This window comes from Ovis aries, chromosome 24 (assembly GCF_016772045.2).
Source record: "Ovis aries strain OAR_USU_Benz2616 breed Rambouillet chromosome 24, ARS-UI_Ramb_v3.0, whole genome shotgun sequence".
NCBI lineage: Eukaryota > Metazoa > Chordata > Mammalia > Artiodactyla > Bovidae > Ovis > Ovis aries.
Genome location: NC_056077.1, coordinates 26333443 through 26353915, shown reverse-complemented (window position 1 = coordinate 26353915; position 20473 = coordinate 26333443). Strand labels below are relative to the sequence as shown.

Here is a 20473-nt window from a genome sequence, read left to right as displayed (position 1 = left end):
GGCTAGCCACTTCAGTATTCTTGGGCTTCCCTTGTGGCTCAGCTGGTAAAGAATCTGCCTGCAATGTGGAAGGCCTGGGTTGGGAAAATCCCATGAAGCAGGGAAAGGCTACCCACTCCAGCATTCTGGTGTGGAGAATTCGAACACAACTGAGCAACTTTCACTCAAGCCAATTGATCAATGTAATTCTTTACATTACATTAAAGGAAAGTAACAATGTGATCATATCAATTGATGTAGAAAAGTCAGTTGAAGAAATTCAATAGCTTCTTCAAAAAATTACTAAAAAAAAAGAAATTAAAAGAAATAAAACTACTTAAAGATGATAAGTTTTCTCTGCCAAACATTGACAGCAAACATTATTCTAAATACTAAAGCCATTCCCTTGAAATCAAAATAAAATAGTATTTTGGAGACTCTATCAAATACACCAGGATTTTATTATCATTATTATTTTTACCTGCTGGGAAATGTTTATTTGCCACTAAATCGCCCAAGCATGCTACAATTATAAGAAAGGTACAGGTCATTTTTCCTTTCCATAACAATATCCATAGCATCTCCTCAATCATAAATATTACAAAAGAAAGTAAAAAAAAAAAATCACATTTTATAGATCTTAGACTTGTCTTTGGAGAAGGCAATGGCACCCCACTCCAGTACTCTTGCCTGGAGAATCCTATGGACGGAGGGGCCTGGTAGGCTGCAGTCCATGGGGTCGCTAAGAGTTGGATACAACTGAACGACTTCACTTTCACTTTTCACTTTCATGCATTGGAGAAGGAAATGGCAACCCACTCCAGTGTTCTTGCCTGGAGAATCCCAGGGATGGGGGAGCCTAGTGGGCTGCTGTCTCTGGGGTCGCACAGAGTCGGACACGGCAGCGGCAGCAGCAGCAGCAGACTTGTCTTTAGTATTTAGCTCAGATCTTACCATCTCCAAAAAACAGTTCTGTCAAACTCATCAGCTAAAAGTTCTATCCAAGCAGTGAGAAGATGGCCTTTCTTAGCCCGTGGCAATTTTTTTCCGATTTGTCCTAGCTTGTTAATGCTGAACGGCAGAATGAGGATTAGATTGCAGGGGTGGGGGTGAAGGGGTAGCAAGAGTTAATTTCCCCCAGTACAAGATGGCATCTGAAGCTTGAATGGGAGAGCTGAACTGGAGAGAATTGAGGGAAGGGTCCAGGCCCTGTATTCAGTCAGAGTTACTGCTGGAAGAGGAGGAGGAGGAATGCTTGTCATGCTTGTGGTGTTTCTGCTTCTTTTTATGAGCTTTCTTCATTTTCTTGCGCACCTTCTGGTCAATCACTATTCCTGGTCCTACTATACCCGGAACCAATGGATTCACAGGACGCATGCCAGGGCCAGGTATGGAGGAGGGTAGGGACCTGAGGGCTGGCATCCTGGATATCCTGGCTGTGGCACAGGATGACAGGGCCCACAGGGGGAAAGGCTGGATTCCCCTGGGGTGCTCCTGGGGGAGTGGGAAAGGGGCCTGGAGGAAAGGGAGCGTTGGCAGGTGGTGCATGGCTAGGATTGCAACCTCCAGGATGCCCAGTGTTAGGGGGGTGTGGATATGGTCCTGGATGCCTGGCATTGGGATTCCACATGTTCAAATGTTTCCTTCAGCCCAGGAATTGAGAAAGGAGACTGGGGTATCGAGATGACTGGTCACCCTTACACCCCATACCAGGATTTTAAAACGTGAAATGCTCACTCTGGACGAAGTAATTTGATATTGTAAAAAATTATTGGTAGAAATGGGAAAAGAAAAATATTTCATTCACAGTTATATTATCAGAGGATGTAGGATCTCTATGAAGGAAAAAAATGTCTTGAAGGAAAAATAAAGAGGCGATATCAGAAAACAGGATTTTTTTTTTAAGAAAATAGGGTTACTTAAAACATCAGAAAATATGAATGCTCCCACATGCAGCTCCCATTAAAATGGGGTCTTTTCGAAATTAGGTAACATGATATAAACTTTAATATAGAAGTTCACATGGAACATGTTAAAATCTGCAACCAGGACAACTAAAGAGACAACCCAGAAATGGATCCCATTATCTATAATAATCATTACAAAAGTGGAACTTCACATCAGTCAGAGAGGGCAGTTTGTTTATTTTTAACTTTTTTTTTGGCGCACACTGGTGGCCTGTGGGAGCCTAATTCCCTGACCAGGGATCGGAAATCGAACCCGTGCTCCCTGCAGCAGCACCTCGGAGCCCTAACCGCTGGACACCAAAAAAATACCAAGAGGGCAGTTTATATAGTAATATGTTCCAGCACAACTGGCTGTTTGGAAGAAATAAAGAAATAAAATTGAATCAATATCCCCTTATATCATAGGCAAAAGTAAATTAAAGATGAATTAAAATCTTAATAATAGTCTTAGAAGAGGGACTTCCTTGGTAGTCCGGTGGTTGAGAATCCTCCTGCCAATGCAGGGGACGTGAGTTTGACCCCTAGTCCTGGAAGATTCCATATGCTGTGGGGCAGGAGCCACAACTACTGGGGTCTGCGTGCCCCAGAGCCAGTGCTCTGCAACAAGAGAAGCCTCTGCAATGAGAAACCCAAGGACTGTAACCAGAGTGGCCTCTGCTTGCCATAGCTAGAGAAAGCCTGCGGGCAGCGACGAAGACCCAGTGTAGCCCGAAAAAAGTCTTAGCGGAAAATTCAGGAAATTAGATTTACAATCTAGGGCTTGGGGGAAATATTTTCAGACCAAGTCAAAAAGCCCAGAGGCCGCCAAAAATCTTTAGATGATTCTATGTTAAAATTAGAGGGAAATGTATGGGAAGATACCATCAGCAGAGTTAAAAGAATAATTAGGGACTTCTCTGATGGCTCCAGGGTAAAGAATCTGCCTGCCAACGCAGGAGACAGGGGTTTAATCTCTGATGCAGGAAGATTCCACATGCCTCAGAGCACCTGAGCCGGTGCACCCTAACTAGTGAGCCCCAAGTGCCCTAGAGCCTGTGCTCTGCAACAAGAGAAGCCACCGCAATAAGCCTGCACATGGCAACTGAGAGTAGCCCCCTACTCATCACAACTAGGGAAAAGCCTGAGCAGCAAGGAAGACCCAGCACAGCCAAAAATAAAGAAATAAAAAAAATTTTTTTTTTTTAAAGAAAGGGATGATTTGTATTTACAAAGATGGTCCAGGCTTGTTCCGCTCAGACAGTCCTTATAGGTAGACAGCAAATCCAAATGGCAAATCCATAAACTAAAAATGTTCAATCTCATAGGCAACAGGGAAAGGCAAATTAAAGCTCCAATGAGCTGGCAATTTATACCCAGCAGGTAGGCAAAAATGAAAGAACTGGAGGGGTCTGGGGTTCCTATATTGCTGATGGAAATGCAAACTGTTAACAACTCTTTTAGAAAGCAATTTAGCAACATCCCATAACAATTTTTGCAAGATTTTATGCACACTTTATTGAGCAACTGCAAAAGAATGTGCTCCACCAAAACAAGAGAGGAAATCAAGGAGGCTAAACATAATTTCATATAGAAATAGGAGCTCCAACATAGAAAAGAGGGAAGGGACTCCTCTGGGAAATATTGAGAGACAGACCCCAGGATGACATGGCAACAGGTTCAGAGAGTGGTCAGTCCACCTTGGAGCAGGGCGAGGGGCTCCAGCAGAGATTTTCTTCAAGAAGATTAGATTTGTAAACCAGTTAATCCAACCGAACATCTTGAGAAACAATTTAAACAACTGGTGGAGAGTCTGAGGTTGAATTTAACACATGCATGGCTTTTTCTAAGCAGATGGGGAAGAAAGAAAGAAAATTACTAACACCAGGAAAACCAAAAGTGCAGAAAGGGAAGGTAATTATAATTTACTACTTCGCTCAGCACTGAGTAGTGTTTACATGTCTTAGCGACATTGGCTGAGATTCTTGGATGGACAGATTAATATCTCTTTCATCAAGTTTAGGAAGTTTTCAGCCACATTTTCCCTCCCTGCCCCAATATGTTTTTCTGTTTTCCCATAGTTTATTTATTGATTTTCGACTGCACAGGGTCTTCGCTGCTGCTCACGGGTTTTCTCTGGTTGCAATGCTGGGGCTTCTCATTGCAGCGGCTTCTCTTGTTGCGGAGCACCGGCTCTAGAGTGTGCGGGGTTTCAGCAGTTGTGGGGCAGGGGCTTGCTTGCTCCACCGCACGTGGGATCTTCCGGCACCAGGGACTGAACCTGTGTCTCCTGCCGTGGCAGGCAGATTCGTTACCACTGAAACCACCAGGGAAGTCCCGTTATTATTTTTTGGCTGTGTTGCATGGCTTGTTAGTTCCCTAACCACAAATTGAACCGGCACTCTCAGAGGTGGAGGCACCAGTCTTAACCTCTGGACCCCCAGGGAAGTCCCTGTGTTATTAATAATAAGTTATATGTAAGTGATTATGAGATTTTGTTTTCATGCAGCTTTGGGGAACCCAAACCCTAAACCCAATTTAGTTTTATTCAGAATGATGAACACATGCAGTGTCTTCTGGTTTATAATTTGATAATTATGCTTTCCGGGTGCAAACTGGCAGCTCTCTGGGGCTTGGCCATGAACCATTTTCTAGGTCATCCATTTTGCCAAGCCTCAAAAGGAAAACATCTTTTTTTAAAACTATAAATTAAAAAAAATAAAATCAGATCATGTCACACCCTGCTTGAAACCTTCCAGGGCTTCCTCACGCACTCAGGATAGAATCCAAGGTCCTTAAATGACCCAGAAGGGCTGACAATAGCAGCCTCTACTCAATTAGGCTGCAGCCATACCTTCTCCTCAGCTTTTTATTTTTCAAATATTCAAACACGGAGGAAATGAAGGAATGGTATAACAATCACTCATCGTCTGATTCAATAATTACCAATAATTGCTTTACTGCTTGGGCCATGTGTCTGTATTTTGCTAAAACATTTTAGTTAGTTGCAGGCAACATGACGTGCGTGCATGCTAAGTCGATTCAGTCATGTCGGTCTCTTTGCGACCCTATGGATTGTAGCTTGCCAGTCTTCTCCGTCCATGGGATTCTTCAGGCAAAAATACTGGAGTGGATTGCCATGCCCTCTTCCAGGGGATCTTTCCAACCCAGGGATCGAACCTGAGTCTCTTACATCCCTTTCACTGGCAGGCAGGTTCTTCACCACTAATGTCACCTGGGAAGCCCAGAGCTCATGACACTTTACCCTTAAAGACCTCAGCATAAATCTGCTAAAAACAAGGACATCTTCCTTCACAGTCCCATGCCCTCATCATATCCAAGAAAATTAACAGTAATCCTCAAATATCTTCTAATACTGAAGGATGAAACAGAACAGGCTCTATCTTGAAAGCATGACTCCATCTTGGGCCAGACTGTGGACTTTGAGCTATATGTCCAGTATCTATGGAAACGACATACCGGCTGGAAAACCAGGCCTCCAGAAGGAAGAGCCCCAGGGCTCTCCATAACCTAAAAGAATACCCTAATTATCTGTGTAATTGAATAGAATCATACCTTCTATTATGTTTACTGGGGTATGACCACAGGCCTATTGATAATTGTCCACTGTTAACTACTTAGGCTTAAGGCATATGATCGTGGGTTAACTTTGTATCTTTCTTTTTCCTTTGTTCAGACTAGTTTCAGGGAACCTTATACACTTAGGGTATATAAGTTTTCACAAAAACTGGTCAGGGTCCTTGGCTAAGAGGAGACTCTGTCTTGGGCCCGCTGGTGTGAAAAACTGCACTCCCCCATCTGCATTGTCCTTCTGAGTGAATTTGTTTCCCGGAACCCATGGCTACAACAATACTGAGTCCACATTCAAATGAACCCAGTTATTTTCCAAATGAGTTTACAGATGTTTATTTCTTAAATCAGGACCCAGTAAGATTAACATGTTGCATTTTTCCCAGTCTCTGGTAGTCTAGAACAGTTACGCATGGTGAGGTTTGGGACCGCAGATTAGAGCACCTGGAACCTGTTAGAGATGCAGCTTCTTTGGCCCTGCTCCTGACCTCCTATCTCCAAACTCGGGGTGGAGCCTGGGAATCTGTGTTTCAACCAGCCACGTGATTCTTATTCATGCACAAGTTTGCGAATCACTGATAGACCAGCCCAACTTTTCTTCCCCCTGCTTCCTTGTCCTTCACCATCTCCTGGAGATTGCTCAAACTTGTGTCCATCAAGTCGGTGATGCCATCCAACCATCTTGTCCTCTGTTGTCCTCTTCTCCTCCTGCCGTCAATCTTTCCCAGCATCAGGGTCTTTTCCATTGAGTTGGCTCTTCACATCAGGTGGCCAAAGTATTAGAGTGTAGGAATTTAGAACCAGAAAATTGTTAAGTACCCAGCCAGTTGTCTTCATGATCATTTCTGGCCATTCCGCTCCGCTTTACTCTATCAGTTTCCTCCCTCTTGCTCTCTCTCTCCAGTCCTGTAGCAGAGAAATGTGGCTCCTTTCCTCTTGGGCATCTATTTCCCAGCCTCCCGTATGGTTAGTTATTGTTTAGTCGTTCAGTCATGTCTGACTCTTTGCAACCCTATGGTCTATAGCCCATCAGGCTCCTCTGTCCATGGAACTTTCCAGGCAAGAATACTGGAGTAAGTTGCCATTTCTCCAGGGGATCTTTAGGTGTGGTCATATGACCAGTTCCAGCCAATGGGATGTGAGTGGAAGGTGTGTTCCATTTCTGGGAAAAAGAATTTATCCTCTCTCTATATTGTTTGCCATCTCCCAACTGAGGCCCCAGGGGGAGCAGAACCACAGACAGAGGTCCTTAAATCACCATGCAGAAGACCAGCCTCAGACTGTTCGGTGAGGCAGATATAATGTTTGCCACATCAGTTATGATGTTAAGCCACAGAGATTTAGAGTTTCATGTGTTACAGCATCAGTTTAACCAACACATTGACTGTTCCTGCTTCTCTAGGCTCAGATTAAACACAGCTGCCCTGTGACTTCTACGCACTCATATTTTATTGAGATATTGAAGCAGGTATTGATCAACTTCTCAGTTTCAATTCTACACCTCTGGGAGAAAGACTCAAACTGGCCCAACTTGGGACAGCTTGAGACTACCCATAAGTTACCAGCTATGGCACAAACATGGCAGCGGACCCCTCCATTGCCAGTGGAGGGACAGGGCCATTCTTAAAGAAGATAACTATTTCAATACTTTCTAGTCCTTAAAAACATATGCGTATGCAGATAAGGAGTAAAGAAAAACAGGGGGTGAAACTCCCTGGTGGTCCGGCAGTTAGGACTCTGTACTTTCACGGGTTTGATCCGTGATAGGGGAATTAGGATCCTGCAAGCCGTGGCACAGCCGAAAGATAATAAAAATAAAAGATGACATTCTGATGTTAGTTTGCAGGCTTCCGTGTGTTGTGCTGTGCTTAGTCACTGAGTTGTGTCCAACTCTTTGCGAACACAAGGACTGTGAAGTAGTACTTAAAGAAAAACGGGGAAAAATACAAAGGCAGTTATCCCAGATCCATGAAGAAGAAACAAACATGGTTTCGTTGCAATGGGAGAAAGTAAGAGACATTGAGCACCCAGGAGCAAACCCCCTTTCAAGCCTCAGGATCACACCTGGGCTCACATTGGGCTGCTACCTCATTAACTGCAAGTCATATGCTTTGACCCCAGATTCAAGAGAATGGGAAGGTCATCCTGCCCGTGGTTGGAAGGCACTGCAAAATAATCTGGCAAAGGACGTGGGTGGAGAGAAGGGTGAAGAATTGGAGGCAAAGGATACATTCCCCACACCCCATCTGAATTTTCCCTGGAAGAATACACCCTCTCAGTCAGTTCCTTGAGTGAGGTTCCACCTCCTGCTCAGGGGTGGAGTAGCTGACAAGGCGTCAGCCAATCAGAGAACTTCATTGCCCTGGCTACTGGTGATTGGCTCATCCATGATACAGGATCCATTCAGGACCAACCAAACGCAATGCAAACACCAGCCAGGACAAGACGGAGAGGAAGGGGACTCACACTCTTTCCAGCTGGGAATCACTCTGAGATGATGCTGGCTGGGGGGACTGGCAGCCATCCTACACCACCGGCAGAGAGGAAGTCCGGAATAAGTTGACACAGAGGGGGCCGAGCTGGTGGAGAGGGAAATCCATCGCGGTGTTGAAATTGAAGCCTCTGCATAAGCTGACCCTGATTTGTGCTTCACTTTTACAAATCAGTTTCAAATCAGCCAGTCTGTGTTGGTTTATCTATTCCTGCTGCTGCTGCTGCTTCGTCGCTTCAGTCATGTCCAGCTCTGTGGGACCCTATGGACTGTAGGTCGCGCCAGGCTCCTCTGTCCATGGGGTTCTCCAGGCAAGAATACTGGAGTGGGTTGCCATTCCTTCTCCAGGGGATCTTCCCAACCCAGGGATCGAACCTGGGTCTCCTGCATCGCAGGCAGATTCTTTACCACTAAGCCACCAGGGAAGCCCCATTTATCTGTTATTCCGGATCAAATAGATCCTGATGAACACTCAGGTAATCTCAGCCTGAGAAGTGAGAATCTAGACCCAGAAGGGCTCAGTGGCTTCTAGAAATCAATGTTACCTATGTTGATCCGTGGCTGCTGTGGGACAGGACCCCATAGATACTGGTGGTTTCAGGGGTCTTACAGATTAGGTTTCTCTGCCTACCAGTCAGAGCTCTCTCTCTCTCTCTCTTTTTAAACTTATTTGGCTGCATTGGATTTTAGTTGCAGCACACCAACTTAGTTTCCCTGTGGCATATGGAATCTTCTCGGACCAAAGATAGAACCTGGGCCCCATGCATTCCAAGGTGGGTTTTTTACCATTGGGCCCGCAGGGAAGTCCAGTTAGAGCTCTTTGTTTGCAAGGGATAGACAATGAACTCAAATAGATTTGTGAGGATATGTTGGCTCATGTAACTGCAAAACCCATTTTGATCTAATTTCAGTCATGGAAGCATGCTAAGTTGCTTCAGTTGTATCGGACTCTTTGCAACCCTATGGATCGCAGCCCGGCAGGCTCCTCCGACCGACTCTTTGTGAGCCTATGGACTATAACCTGCCAGGCTTCTCTGTCTATGAGATTCTCCAGGCAAGAATACTGGAGTGGGTTGCCATTTCCTCCTCCAGGGGATCTTCTGAACCCAGGTGTTGAACCTGTGTCTCTTATGTCTCCTGCACTGGCAGGCAGGTTCTTTACCACTAGTGCCACCTGGGAAGCCCATGGATCATTCATGGATCCTTGTATTCAAATAATGTCATCAGAGTCCATCACTCCTTGTCTCAACTCTGCTTCACTCACTGTGTCGGTTTCATGCTTAACGAGACTCTCCCCAAGAGGTGACAATGATGGCCACCAGGCTTACATCTCACAGGTTACAGCTCTAATGAAAAGAGCATACTTTTCCCCCTAATAGGTGCAGAGAAGAGCCAGGAGCTGCCTAAACGTAGTTATACAACCTGGGCTGTATAACCCAGTTCTGTAAACCTGAGCCAATCGCTGTAGCTCATGAGTAGGAAGACGCTGCTTGACAAGACCTGGGTCATGTGATCATCCCATGGAGCCAAGGGATGGAGTAAGCCCCACTGGAACCACGTAGATCAAGAACATGCAAGGGAAACTTGGGTTGCTGTCACCCAGAGAGGGGCAAATGAATGCTGAACAGGAAATAGCAGATGTCCACTAAGTCTTCTGTTATTCTTAGCATCCCATGGTCCTTATCACAGCTGTAATTAATTATAAGCCCCAGTCCTCTACTTTCTGCAGTTGCCCCCATTTTCCTTAAATATCAGAATAAAATGTCATGAACCTCTCACCACATGCTAAGGATATCCAGGCCCCTCCATGATCTTTCTGAGGATTCCCAAGTTGGGGCTCACTGTCTCTTTTTTTTGGTTGAACCACCTGGCACGTGGGATTTTAGTTGCCTGACCAAGGATTGAACCCACATGCCCTGCAGTGGAAGCCGAAAGTCCTAGCCGCAGAACCACCAGGAAAGTACCAGGGCTCACTGTCTCTTGAGTTGGGCCATCCTAGTTTATTACTTTTTTTTCCTTAGCTTTATTGAGGTTTAATTGACAAAATAAAATGTGTACAATGGGGCTTCCCAGGTGGTGCTAGTGGTAAAGAATCTGCTTGCCAATGCAGGAGATGCAGGAGACATGGGTTCGATCCCTGAGTTGGGAGGAAATGGCAAACCCACTCCAGTATTCTGGCCTGGGAAATCCCATGCACAGAGGAGCCTGGAGGGCTGCAGTCCACGGGGTCGCAAAGAGTCGGACACCACTGAGCAGGCACACACGCCATGTATGCTGTACAACTTGATGTTTTGAAATAAGAGTATATTATGAAATGATTACCACCATCTAATTAATATATCCTTCAACTCCCATAGTTCAAATTTTACGTGGTGAGAACACAAGGTATACCTTTGTGGCAAATGTCATGTATACAATACAGTATGTTAATTATACAGCCTACTCTGTGGCTGTCCCCATATGCTCTCGGCCTCTGAAGCCACCATCCTCTTTCTGCCCTTTTGTTTCCACATGGAAACCCCTGAATTCCTCCACTGCCCCAAAGCTCTGTTAACCCAAGGCTGGGTGATGAATATTCTCCTCCCCTCAACTTCTAGTAAATACCTCAAATTTACTTTTCCTCCACCCACATTTCCACCCCAATCCAGGCACTAGATGGCTGGGTAGGGCTTGACATTTTTGAGACAGAGATGCTGTGTGGGGACTGTCTTCCTGAGTGATGTAAGTTGAGTAGGCATCCACTGTCTGGCATGAAGGGTATACTGGGAGCTTTGAGGTTGCCCCCGCCAGTGCTCCTTGTCTTGACAGCCTTAACTGTCACTGGCGAGAACTGGGGAAATTTTGCCTGGGGTTCAAGGAGCACCTTGGGGAAAAAGGAACCAAAGAATAAAGTCTCTTCTCTTCTAAAGTTCAGTGTCATAGGAAATCTTTTGAGGGACTAAATTAATCTAGACTGAAGACTGCGGGCAGGAAAGGACACTAAATGCTCTGGAGAAGAAACTTTCCACGATCAAGGGGAGGTTCAGTTCAGTTCAGTTCAGTCGCTCAGTCGTGTCCGACTCTTTGTGACCCCATGAACCGAGTGTGCCAGGCCTCCGTGTCCATCACCAACTCCCGGAGTCCACCCAAACCCATGTCCATTGAGTTGGTAATGTCATCCAACCATCTCATCCTCTGTCATCCCCTTCTCCTCCTGCCCTCAACCTTTCCCAGCATCAGGGTCTTTTCAAATGAGCCAGCTTTTTGCATCAGGTGGCCAAAGTATTGGAGTTTCAGCCTCAACATCAGTCCTTCCAATGAACATCCAGGACTTCAAAAGCGTCAGTTCTTCTGCACTCAGCTTTCTTTATAGTCCAGCTCTCACATCCATACATGACCACTGGAAAAACCATAGCCTTGACTAGATGGACCTTTGTTGACAAAGTAATGTCTCTGCTTTTTAATATGCTGTGGCCTGGGCTAAACAGAAGGATCCAAGGGATTTCTGGGGGTTGATTGGGTTCTGAAACAGTGTGATGTTTTTATGGAAACCCTTCTTGTCAAGCCCCTTTGAGCTGGCAGGACGATGACTTCTATCACCCGGAGGATGCCTGAGTTCAGCAGTGACACTGAATGGCAGACCGAAGCAACAGCGCAGAAAACCAAGGCCCCCTAGTGGCAAGTCCTGGCATTCTCTGACACATTGTTCAGTAGCTAAGCTGTGTCCTACTCCTTGGGGCCCCATGAACTGCAGCACGCCAGGCTTGACACATTGGGGGTTACAAAGAGGGGATATTTGTACATTAGTAGATTTCCCTTCCATCTCCATGTTGTTGTTGTTTAGTTGCTAAGTCGTGTCCAACTCTTTTGCAATCCCATGGACTGTAGCCTGCCAGGCTCCTCTGTCCATTGGATTCTCCAGGTAAGAATACTGGAGTGGGTTGCCATTTGCTTCAGGGGATCTCCTTCACCCAGGGATCGAACCCATGTCTCCTGTATTAGCAGGCAGATTCTTTACCACTGATTCACCAAAGTGTTCTGTTTTGTAGGGGACTATTGCCCCCAGGTATCCACCTTTATCATTGCAAACAAATAGCAGACATTTTCAAAAAATTCTTGGGTAGGATTCCTTCCCCATCTGATCTAGTCTGGGTGGATTTTTTTTTTCCCCTCGCTGTCTCAATTTTTTTTTAAATTTGTTTTTATTTATTTATTTGGCTGTGCCAGGTCTTAGCGGTGGGATCTTCCATCTTTGTTGCCTCTTGTGGAATCTTTGGTTGTGGCATGCAAACCCTTTAGTTGTGGCATTTGGGATCTAGTTCCCCAACCAGGGTCCGAACCCAGACGCCCTGCATTGGGAGTGCGGAGTCCTAGCCACTGGACCACTAAAGAAGTCTTTTTTTCCACTTATTTCCCCCCTTTCTCTTTTACCTCCATGCCTCTCAATTTCATAGATAGTTTTGTAACCTATTTAATGCCTGTTTTTAGAAGTAAGCTTCAGGAGATATGGATTGTATATCTTGTTTATTGCTATATCCTCAGCCCCTAAAATAGTATTAGGCATTCATTCACTCAGTTGACAAATTCTTATGGAGTGTCGTGTGCCAGGCCCTGTACTAGGCATTTGGTGGGGGTGGGGAGGGGAGTAGCAATTTGCCAAATACTGACTCTGCTCTTATGGAACTTATGTTCTAGTGGGGAGAGATGGAGAACAAACCAATACTTGGTATCCGGAATGGTGGGGCGTGAAGCAGGGTGAGGAGCATCTGCTCCAGGAAGTGGACTCTGATCATTGGCATTGGAGCAGGGACCTGAAGGAGGGGAAAGGGAGCTGCAGGGAGATTTGGGAGAGCCCAAGGCAAGGATTCAAGCCCTGAGGGTAGAGTGTACTTGGCTGACCTAGAGGCCAACAGGGCCTGAAGGCAGCACAGGCTTGGAGTAGGGAGTGGGACCTTTGAAGGCCACTGTAAGGACTTCAGCTCTGATTTGGAGTGAAGTAGGGAGATTTTCTGGGGCTTCCCAGGTGGTGCTGATGGTGAAGAATCCCCAGCTAATGCAGGAGATACAGGAGACACAGGTTCGATTCCTGGGTCAGGAAGATCCCCTGGAAGAGGGCATGGCAACCCATTCCAATATTCTTGCCTGGAGAATCCCATGGACAGAGGAGTCTGGTGGGCTGCCATTCATAGAGTTGCAAAGAGTTGGACACAACTGAAGTGACTTAGCATGCATGCATGCAGGGAGCTTTTGTAGGCTTTCCAACAGGATGACAGGTGTCACCTATGTGCAGACTCATTCTGGCTGCTGTCCTGATAAGACCCTGAAGAGGCTCAGGAGAGGAAGCTGGGAGTGAGTGAGGAGCACCAGGCAAATGAGGGGTGCCAACTTCCTTGCTGGCAGTGCACGCACTCAGATTCTGGGTAGAGCTGTGGCTGAAGGCAGAGCTGACAGAACTGTTCTGTTGTCACGAGTACGTAATTAATAAATATTTGCTGAATGAATGTCGAATCATGAAACTCCTCATCGCCCGCCTGACTCCCCTGCGTTAGAACGTCCATTTGCCTGCTGCCTCGAGTCTGCAGCCTCAGCCAATCAGCTTTTTTGCACCCGCTGTGCCTGCCACCCAGACAACAAGCCTCTGGTCTCCGTCTTTGGGGAGTTCCTGCCGCCTCCGAACTTGACCGGCTTCCCGGTTACGTAATTTCGCAGCCCCCAGCCTTCCACGTGGGTGATGTCTGCTACATCAGTAGACCACTGGCTGCCCGAGGATGGGGCCCCATCTGTCCTGTTTACTGGCATATCCCCAGGCCCATCTAGGAAGCCAGGTGCACAGAACGCGCCCCAGTAAACATTTGCTGCTGAGTGGCTGGCTGAGTCGCCTATTCTGGTCCTCTGGGCTTTTTGGCCGCTGTTTCCTGCCCAGTCTGTAGGGCTCCATGCTGAACCTGGAGTCCAGTTCAGGGAAAGCTCCCTACTTCTCCCCCACAGAACCCAGGTCCTTGTTCCTTTCATGCCCCATCATCCCTGGCTGGGGCCTCCTCTAGCTCACACAAGAGGTCGCAGGAGGCCTGGGGTGGCTGCCTTTGGACTCTGCAGACCCCACCTTAAACCATGTGTTGTCTTGTTTCCAGAGTTAATTCTGTGTATCTCCCTCTCTAGGCCCTATCTGAGACAACACAAGACACCCAGTGGTAATTTTTCTAAACTTTTCTTTATTTTATAGCAATTGTCATGATTAGAGAAGTAAATAACACATTTAAAAACCTTCTCAGGGCCAAAGGATGCCAGAGTATTTACAAACACATGGTGGAGGACGGTGGCAACGTGAGGGTCTGGGGCTGCGGGGCTGGGATCCCACCCAGGCCCCGAGTCAGGCTGGAATGCTGACACCAGCCACCAGGACGGTCCCACCGGCCACAGTGTGGGCCCGGGGAGCATTGGCAGCCTTAGGGCTCTGCTCAGCTGGCCTGGTGGCAGACGGCTTAGCTAACCTGTGGCCCTGCCTCCTGCCCAGGGGCTCACCACACCCCACAGGCCAGCTCCGAGGGGCCTCTGGGAAGCACCGAAGGACAGGGGGCAGTGTAGGGGGCGCGGGGCTGGGACAGAGGTCGGGGATGACCCGGCCAGCCCCGGGTGGGACAGAGACACGTGCGCGTGTGCGCACACACAAACACCTGCACAGAAGAATCGCGAGGGTTTTTTTTCCTAAGTCTTCAGGTCTACGGCGTGATTCATTTTTTTGCTATTTACTTGTTCTTTGACAGTGACATAAACTGAGGTAAACATCTGTGACCAACACCTCTCCTAAGGGGCAAAGGGTCCCAGCCCCCACAGCAGAGGTGGTGGTGGTGGTGGCGGCGGCGGCGGCGGCAGCAAGGCCCCGATGCGGAGGGCGGGCACAGAACCGGTTCCAGTCCTGCTTCGCTCTAGGCTGCCGCTGCCCCCCTCTGTGCCTCTGACAACAGGGGCTGGGCTACAGAACTACGGTCCCTTCCCAACTCTAACATCCTAGATACTACGACAAGGGAGAGACTCTCAAACAGGATCTTAACAGAGAGAGAGAGAGAGAGAAAGAGGGCGCACGCGAGGGGTGTCTACTTGGAATCTCGCTTCCGTGTTATTGCAGGAGAGACGGGATGTCGAGAGGCCTAAGGCAAAAGGAGAAGTCGCGGCTGGGAGAGGTGCCCAGATGGGCTCCAGGTGGGCTGGGGCGAGGGCAGTGATGGGGAGGCAGGCCCTGCTCCAAGGCTTGGCCCTTGGTGGGAGGGGGGGGGTTGCTACTTACCTGGCATGTGTTGGGCCCCCATGCCCGCCGGGGAGGTGGGTCTCTAGATGGGCGGGCACACTGAGGAGGGAGGGGGACCAGGCCCTGGGGCAACCACACACTGTAAACTGGACCCGGGCAGGGTGGGGGGACCTATAGCCCTTTTGCGTGGTGGGAATGAGGGTGAATGGAGAAGTGGGGGCTCCTGGCCAGAGGGTCCCCTCTGGTCAGCGTGGCCCACTAGGGAGCCCCCTCAAATGGCCGAGAACCCTGGAAGGGACCCTGGAGGGTGTGGCCTGGGACAGCGGGTAGGGTGCTGCCAGGCAGAGGGAGCAGCCTCTCCCAGGATGAGGTTATTGCAGGGTCCCAGGCCTCCACGGACAGGGCAGGAGTTGTGAGGGCGGGCTTTGTGAGTCTGGGCTCCTCTGGCCTGCGGGTGCCTCCTTGCCAGGCTCCCTGATGGGTGTGCTGAGCCGGGGGCCTGAGCGCCCTCTGGCAGCTGCCCGCTGAGAATCCTGGGGTGGAGTGACTGGGGTGTCTGGATGCAGTCACTGAACACACGAGGCTACACGCACACAGGTGCCTTCTGCATGTGCTCACACTGCACAGGTACCTGCTCACACGCTCACTCCCTCCCATTTCCAGGGCCTCTGTTCTCACACCCACACCCCAGTAGGAGAAACTTGGGAGACATGGGGATGGAGTCAGCCCCAGGCTCAGATGTTGGACTCCAGCAGAAATCCGGGAGAAATTCCTGGCACAAGTAACCTCGCCGCCTGCTCAAAGTCCAGGCCACTGTCTGGGCTGGGGCAGCGAGGATTGAGAGGATCTGAGCAAGGTTTCCCTGGCCCGGGGAAGGTGCGGGTGGGCAGGCCAAGCTGGGGTGCGGCCGGGCTCTGAACTCATTCCCCGGGCCTGGTGATGCAGGGGCATGAGGCCCCTGGCCTCGGGGACCAGTTGTCCTGAAATCCCTGTAAGGGGAGGGGGAGGGCTGCCGCCTCTCTGGCTGTGTGTGATCTTGGCCGGCTGCCCTCCTTTTGGGCTCTGTGTCCTCATGGGTTGAGGGGAAGGACTGGGTGGTGGGAGAGTCACTGGATTCTTGGGGCCTGTGTTTACACATACACACTGCTGTGACATCCAGACGTTTGCTACATTTTTGCAGGGGGCGTGGTCCCTCCCCTCTAACCCTCCCTGGAAAGGGGCCGGTCTCAGATGAGCAACACCCCTGCCCTCGGCTCACCGCCCTCCTCCCAGCCAGTGAGTGCCTAGACGCCCTAAGCCCTTTCTCGGCCCCAGCACTTGAGTTCCTTTTCGTTCCCAGGGTGGGGGTGGGGGCGGGATGGTTGGGAGGGGGGCAGGAAAAGGGGTAGGGCTGCTGGATGGTCTGCCAGGGGGGTGCAAAGGGCCCGGAGCCACTAGGGCAGGGTCCCAGGTTCAGGGAGGTGTGGGGGAGTCTGCCGGCAAGCTCCCTTGCTCCTGGTGTCGGGGGTGGGGGGTGGGGTGGGGGCCTCTGAATCCTCGGGTCTGTGGGGCTGGGCTCCTTTGGTGGCATCTCACCGGCCCGCCGCCGGGCCGGGCGCCTGCCTCGCCTACCACTACTCCCTCCTGCCGCCGCAGGGGGCTGGCCGCTTCGGCCAGGGCGGCTCCCTGCGCCCCGGCCTGGCTGCTGCTCGGCGCCCGGGCCCCGAGGGCGGCGGGGGCGGCTCAGACGCAGATCTCGATGGCCGTGGCCAGCACCACCTGCCCTTTGCTTTTGTCCGGGCGGCCGTCGGTCCTGCCGGGAGGCCCCGGGGGGGCCAGGCCGGGCTCGGGCACGGGGACCGGCACGGGCACGGGGACGGGGACCGGCACAGGTCCGGGCCCAACGGTGGGAGGCGCGGGCCGAGAGCCGCTGCCGCTCTCGGTCAGCACCGTCCGCTTGAGCGGCCCGGGCGCCTCGAGGCGCAGCGGCCCGGCGGCCGGCGGGCGGTCCCCGGCGGGCTTGCGCGCGCGGTGCGAGGGCCGGCGCCGCAGCTCGGACGTGAGCTCGTGCTTGAGGAAGCGGAAGACCTCCTTAGCCGGCCCGCGGCGCTCGGGCTCCAGCGCCAGGAGCCGCTGGAACATGCGCAGCGCTGGCTCGGTGAAGCGGCGCCACTGCGACGGCAGCCCCGGCAGGCGGCCCCGCTGCCAGCGCACGAACTCCTCGAAGAAGGCGTCGGCGCCCGACGCCGCCTCCCACGGGAAGTTGCCGGTGAGCACGCAGAAGATGAGCACGCCGAAGGCCCACACATCCACGCCAGTGTCCACCGCGAAGCCGTCGGCGCGGCCCGCCTGGCACACCTCGGGCGCTGTGTACGGGATGGTGCCGCTCACCCGCTTCACGCGGCAGCCCACGCGGCGCGTCATGCCGAAGTCGGCCAGCTTCACGCGCCGGCACTCGCGGTCGAACAGCAGCACGTTCTCCGGCTTGATGTCGCGGTGCACCAGCTGCCGACCGTGCATGAAGTCCAGCGCCAGGCCCAGCTGTTGCACGCAGCGCTTCACGGTGTCCTCGGGGAGCCCCACCTGCGGCCGGAGGAGAGGGCCGGAGGGCGGCTCAGGGGCGCGGACAGGTTCCACCAGGCCCTCTCCCTCCACCCCCGCCCCGCCCGGCCTCTCCTTCCGCCCCCGCCCCGCCCGGCCCTCTCCTCCCAATCCCCGCCCCCCAACCGCCCCCTCCTTCCCATCCCCGCCCCCCAACCGCCCCCTCCTTCCCATCCCCGCCCCTCCATCCCATCCCCGCCCCCGCCCCGCCCTCTCCTTCCCATCCCCGCCCCCGCCCCGTCCCTCAACACGAACTCCTTGCGGGGTCCCTTTCCTGGGCAGATCCGGGGCCAGCCGCCCTTCCTTATCCTACTTGGGCATCCCCGGCTCCCTCCCTGGCCCCCGGGTTTTCAGATACCCCTCGAACCTTCCCCACCTTTTCCCCCAGCACCTGTACGGAGCGCCTGCTTTGGGCCAAGTACTGGGTTAATAAGGACCCTATCCGGCATGGTCTGCTGTATGCCCATCTCACTTAAACGGCAGCTCTGAGAGGCCTTGTCACTTAATCCGGTGAGCGGCAGGGCAGTGTTTCATCCTGGCCGACTGCAAAGCCAGGTGCCGGGAATCCCCGGGAGCAGTCTCCCCATCCCGGGCACCTCCTCTGGGAAGGCTAGTGGCCCTGCCACCTTCCCTCTTGGGTCCCCACCTCCTATACAGCAGCGGAGGAGGGGGCTGCTGGACTTATCCCATCCACCGGCTGGTCCTTATCGCAGTACGGTGCCTAAGTCAATTCAGTCGTGTCTCTTTGCGACCCTGTGAACTGTAGCAGGCCAGGCTCCTCTGTCCCTGGGATTCTCCAGGCAAGAATACCGGAGTGGGTTGCCATTCCCTTCTCCATCATCTTAGTGCCTCATGTGGCCAACTGTGGAGTGTGTTGCCCCCACTAGGCCCATAGCAGGAGCTTTTGTTCACTGTGTATCCGCAGCCCTCCAAACAATGACTGATACACAGTAGGCACCTAATAAATGATTTAAGCGAGTGGCCTGACTCCTCTTCAGCTCTCACACTCGGGGACCCAGCAGAGCCTCTCCCCTCCCTCAGCCACCCCCCCAGTACCTGAGGAGGAATAATGTCGAACAGGTCCCCGGCGGGCGCGTACTCCTGGGCGAAGACATAGCAGTCTTCAGTCTCAAACACGACGTCGAAGACCTTGATGATGAAGGGGCTGGAGGAGAGGCTGTTGGTAATGCTCACCTCCCGCAGGAAGTTCTTCAGCTTGGTTTTGCTCTTGTTCACAAACTTCAGCGCCATCTTCGTGCCTAGCGGGGCGACAGTGAGAGCGGTGAGGACCCCTCTCCCTGCGCCCCTGCGCCTCACACAGCCGGGCCTGTCTGTGCAGCCTGTCTGGGCCACAGCGCATGACTTGACGGGAGCCCCAGTGGGCAGGCTGTCATTTCACAGGTAGGAAACTGAGGCCCAGAGAGGGGAAGGCCCTGCAACAAGTCAGGGTCAGCCTGGGTCCTCTCTGCCCCGCCTGCAGCCCTCCATGAGGCGGGCCTGCTGCTTCCTCCACCCTCTTGTTTTTCTCCTGACACACTGTGTACTTACGTATCTTGTCTGTCTGCCCCTGGTCAGAAGGCCCTTGAGCACAGGAAACTATCTGGTTTTTTTTTTTAAATTTTTTTGTTGTGGACCATTTTTTCAAGTCTTTCATGAATTTGTTACATTATTGCTTCTGTTCCTTGGCTGTGAGGCATGTGCCATCCCAGTTGCCTGACCAGGGATGGAACGGGCACTCCCCTGCACTGGGAGCTGAAGTCCCAACCACTGGACCACCAGGGAGTCCCAGGAACCTGTGTCTTGTTTGCTCTTGTATCTCCAGTGCTCACAGAAGAGCCTGGTGCACTGCAGGTGCTCCGAAAACGTTTGTTAAGCAGATGAATAAGTAAGAAGGCAATAGACACACAGAGGTGAGGGCCTGCAAGGCACGTGTCCCCGACTCTGAGCGTGAGCAGCCATCTGTACCCATCTGGGTACAGAGCTGTGTGACACGTGTGTGTTCACAGAGAGCTTACACATTGCGGGTCTTGCCTTCTGCACTTCATGTTCACAACTCACTTTTTATAAAAACCCTGTCAACTGGGCATTAATACTCCTCTATTTCACAAAGGAGGAAATCTAGGCACAGAGAGGTTAAGTCACTTGCCCCAGGTCACACAGCAAGCAAGCAGCCAAGCTCAGGTGACCCCATGTCCAAGGTTCCTCCTTCTGGCCCGGTCCCCTCTGAGTGCAGCTGTGGGCACCTATGAGCCCCTATCCCTGGCTGGCTGATGGGCACTGCAGTGAGCTTACACTGTGGGGAAGGCATCACGTTTAGCAGTTAAGCGAGAAGGCCCTGGAGCTGATGACTGGGGGCTCATCCTAGCTCACACTTTCTGTAGCTGCATGACCTGGGCTGAGTGACTGCATCTTTCTGGGTCTCAGTGTCCTTGGGATCTGAGGAATGGAGCAGCCACATGGACCTCACAGGGCCCTCTCCCACCTGCTGTTAAGCATGGTGCTCTGTTCGCGAGGACCCCAGTTCAGTTTGGTCCACCCTCCCGGGGACAGCTATCACATATATGCTGGTCATCCCCCAAACACCACTGCCAGCCCTGACCTTTCCCCTGATTCCACACGTCCCCAGGCACACCTCCTCGACTGTCCTGAGGGCACTTTTGTTCA

General features: G+C 51.4%; 1 protein-coding gene, 1 non-coding gene and 1 pseudogene across 6 annotated transcripts in view; all 3 read right to left on the bottom strand.

Moving 5' to 3' along the window:
• Nucleotides 1–909: 909 nt before the first annotated feature.
• LOC121817822 (proline-rich protein 13-like) lies at nucleotides 910–2598 on the bottom strand (annotated as a pseudogene).
• Nucleotides 2599–8358: 5760 nt separating this feature from the next.
• TRNAR-GCG (transfer RNA arginine (anticodon GCG)) lies at nucleotides 8359–8429 on the bottom strand. The gene has a single exon. It is a non-coding gene; the product is annotated as a tRNA-Arg (tRNA).
• A 5746-nt stretch (nucleotides 8430–14175) lies between these two features.
• The window catches only part of SBK1 (SH3 domain binding kinase 1), a 53228-nt gene continuing 46930 nt past the window's right edge, over nucleotides 14176–20473 (bottom strand). For all 5 annotated transcript variants that reach the window (XM_027962090.2, XM_027962091.3, XM_042239993.2 and 2 more), the window contains 2 exons: nucleotides 18866–19068; nucleotides 14176–17791 (listed from right to left, as the gene is read on the bottom strand). In XM_027962090.2, coding sequence (XP_027817891.1) covers nucleotides 16952–17791; nucleotides 18866–19068 — 1043 coding nt within the window. In that variant the 3' untranslated portion in view covers nucleotides 14176–16951. The remainder of the gene's footprint in view (nucleotides 17792–18865; nucleotides 19069–20473) is intronic.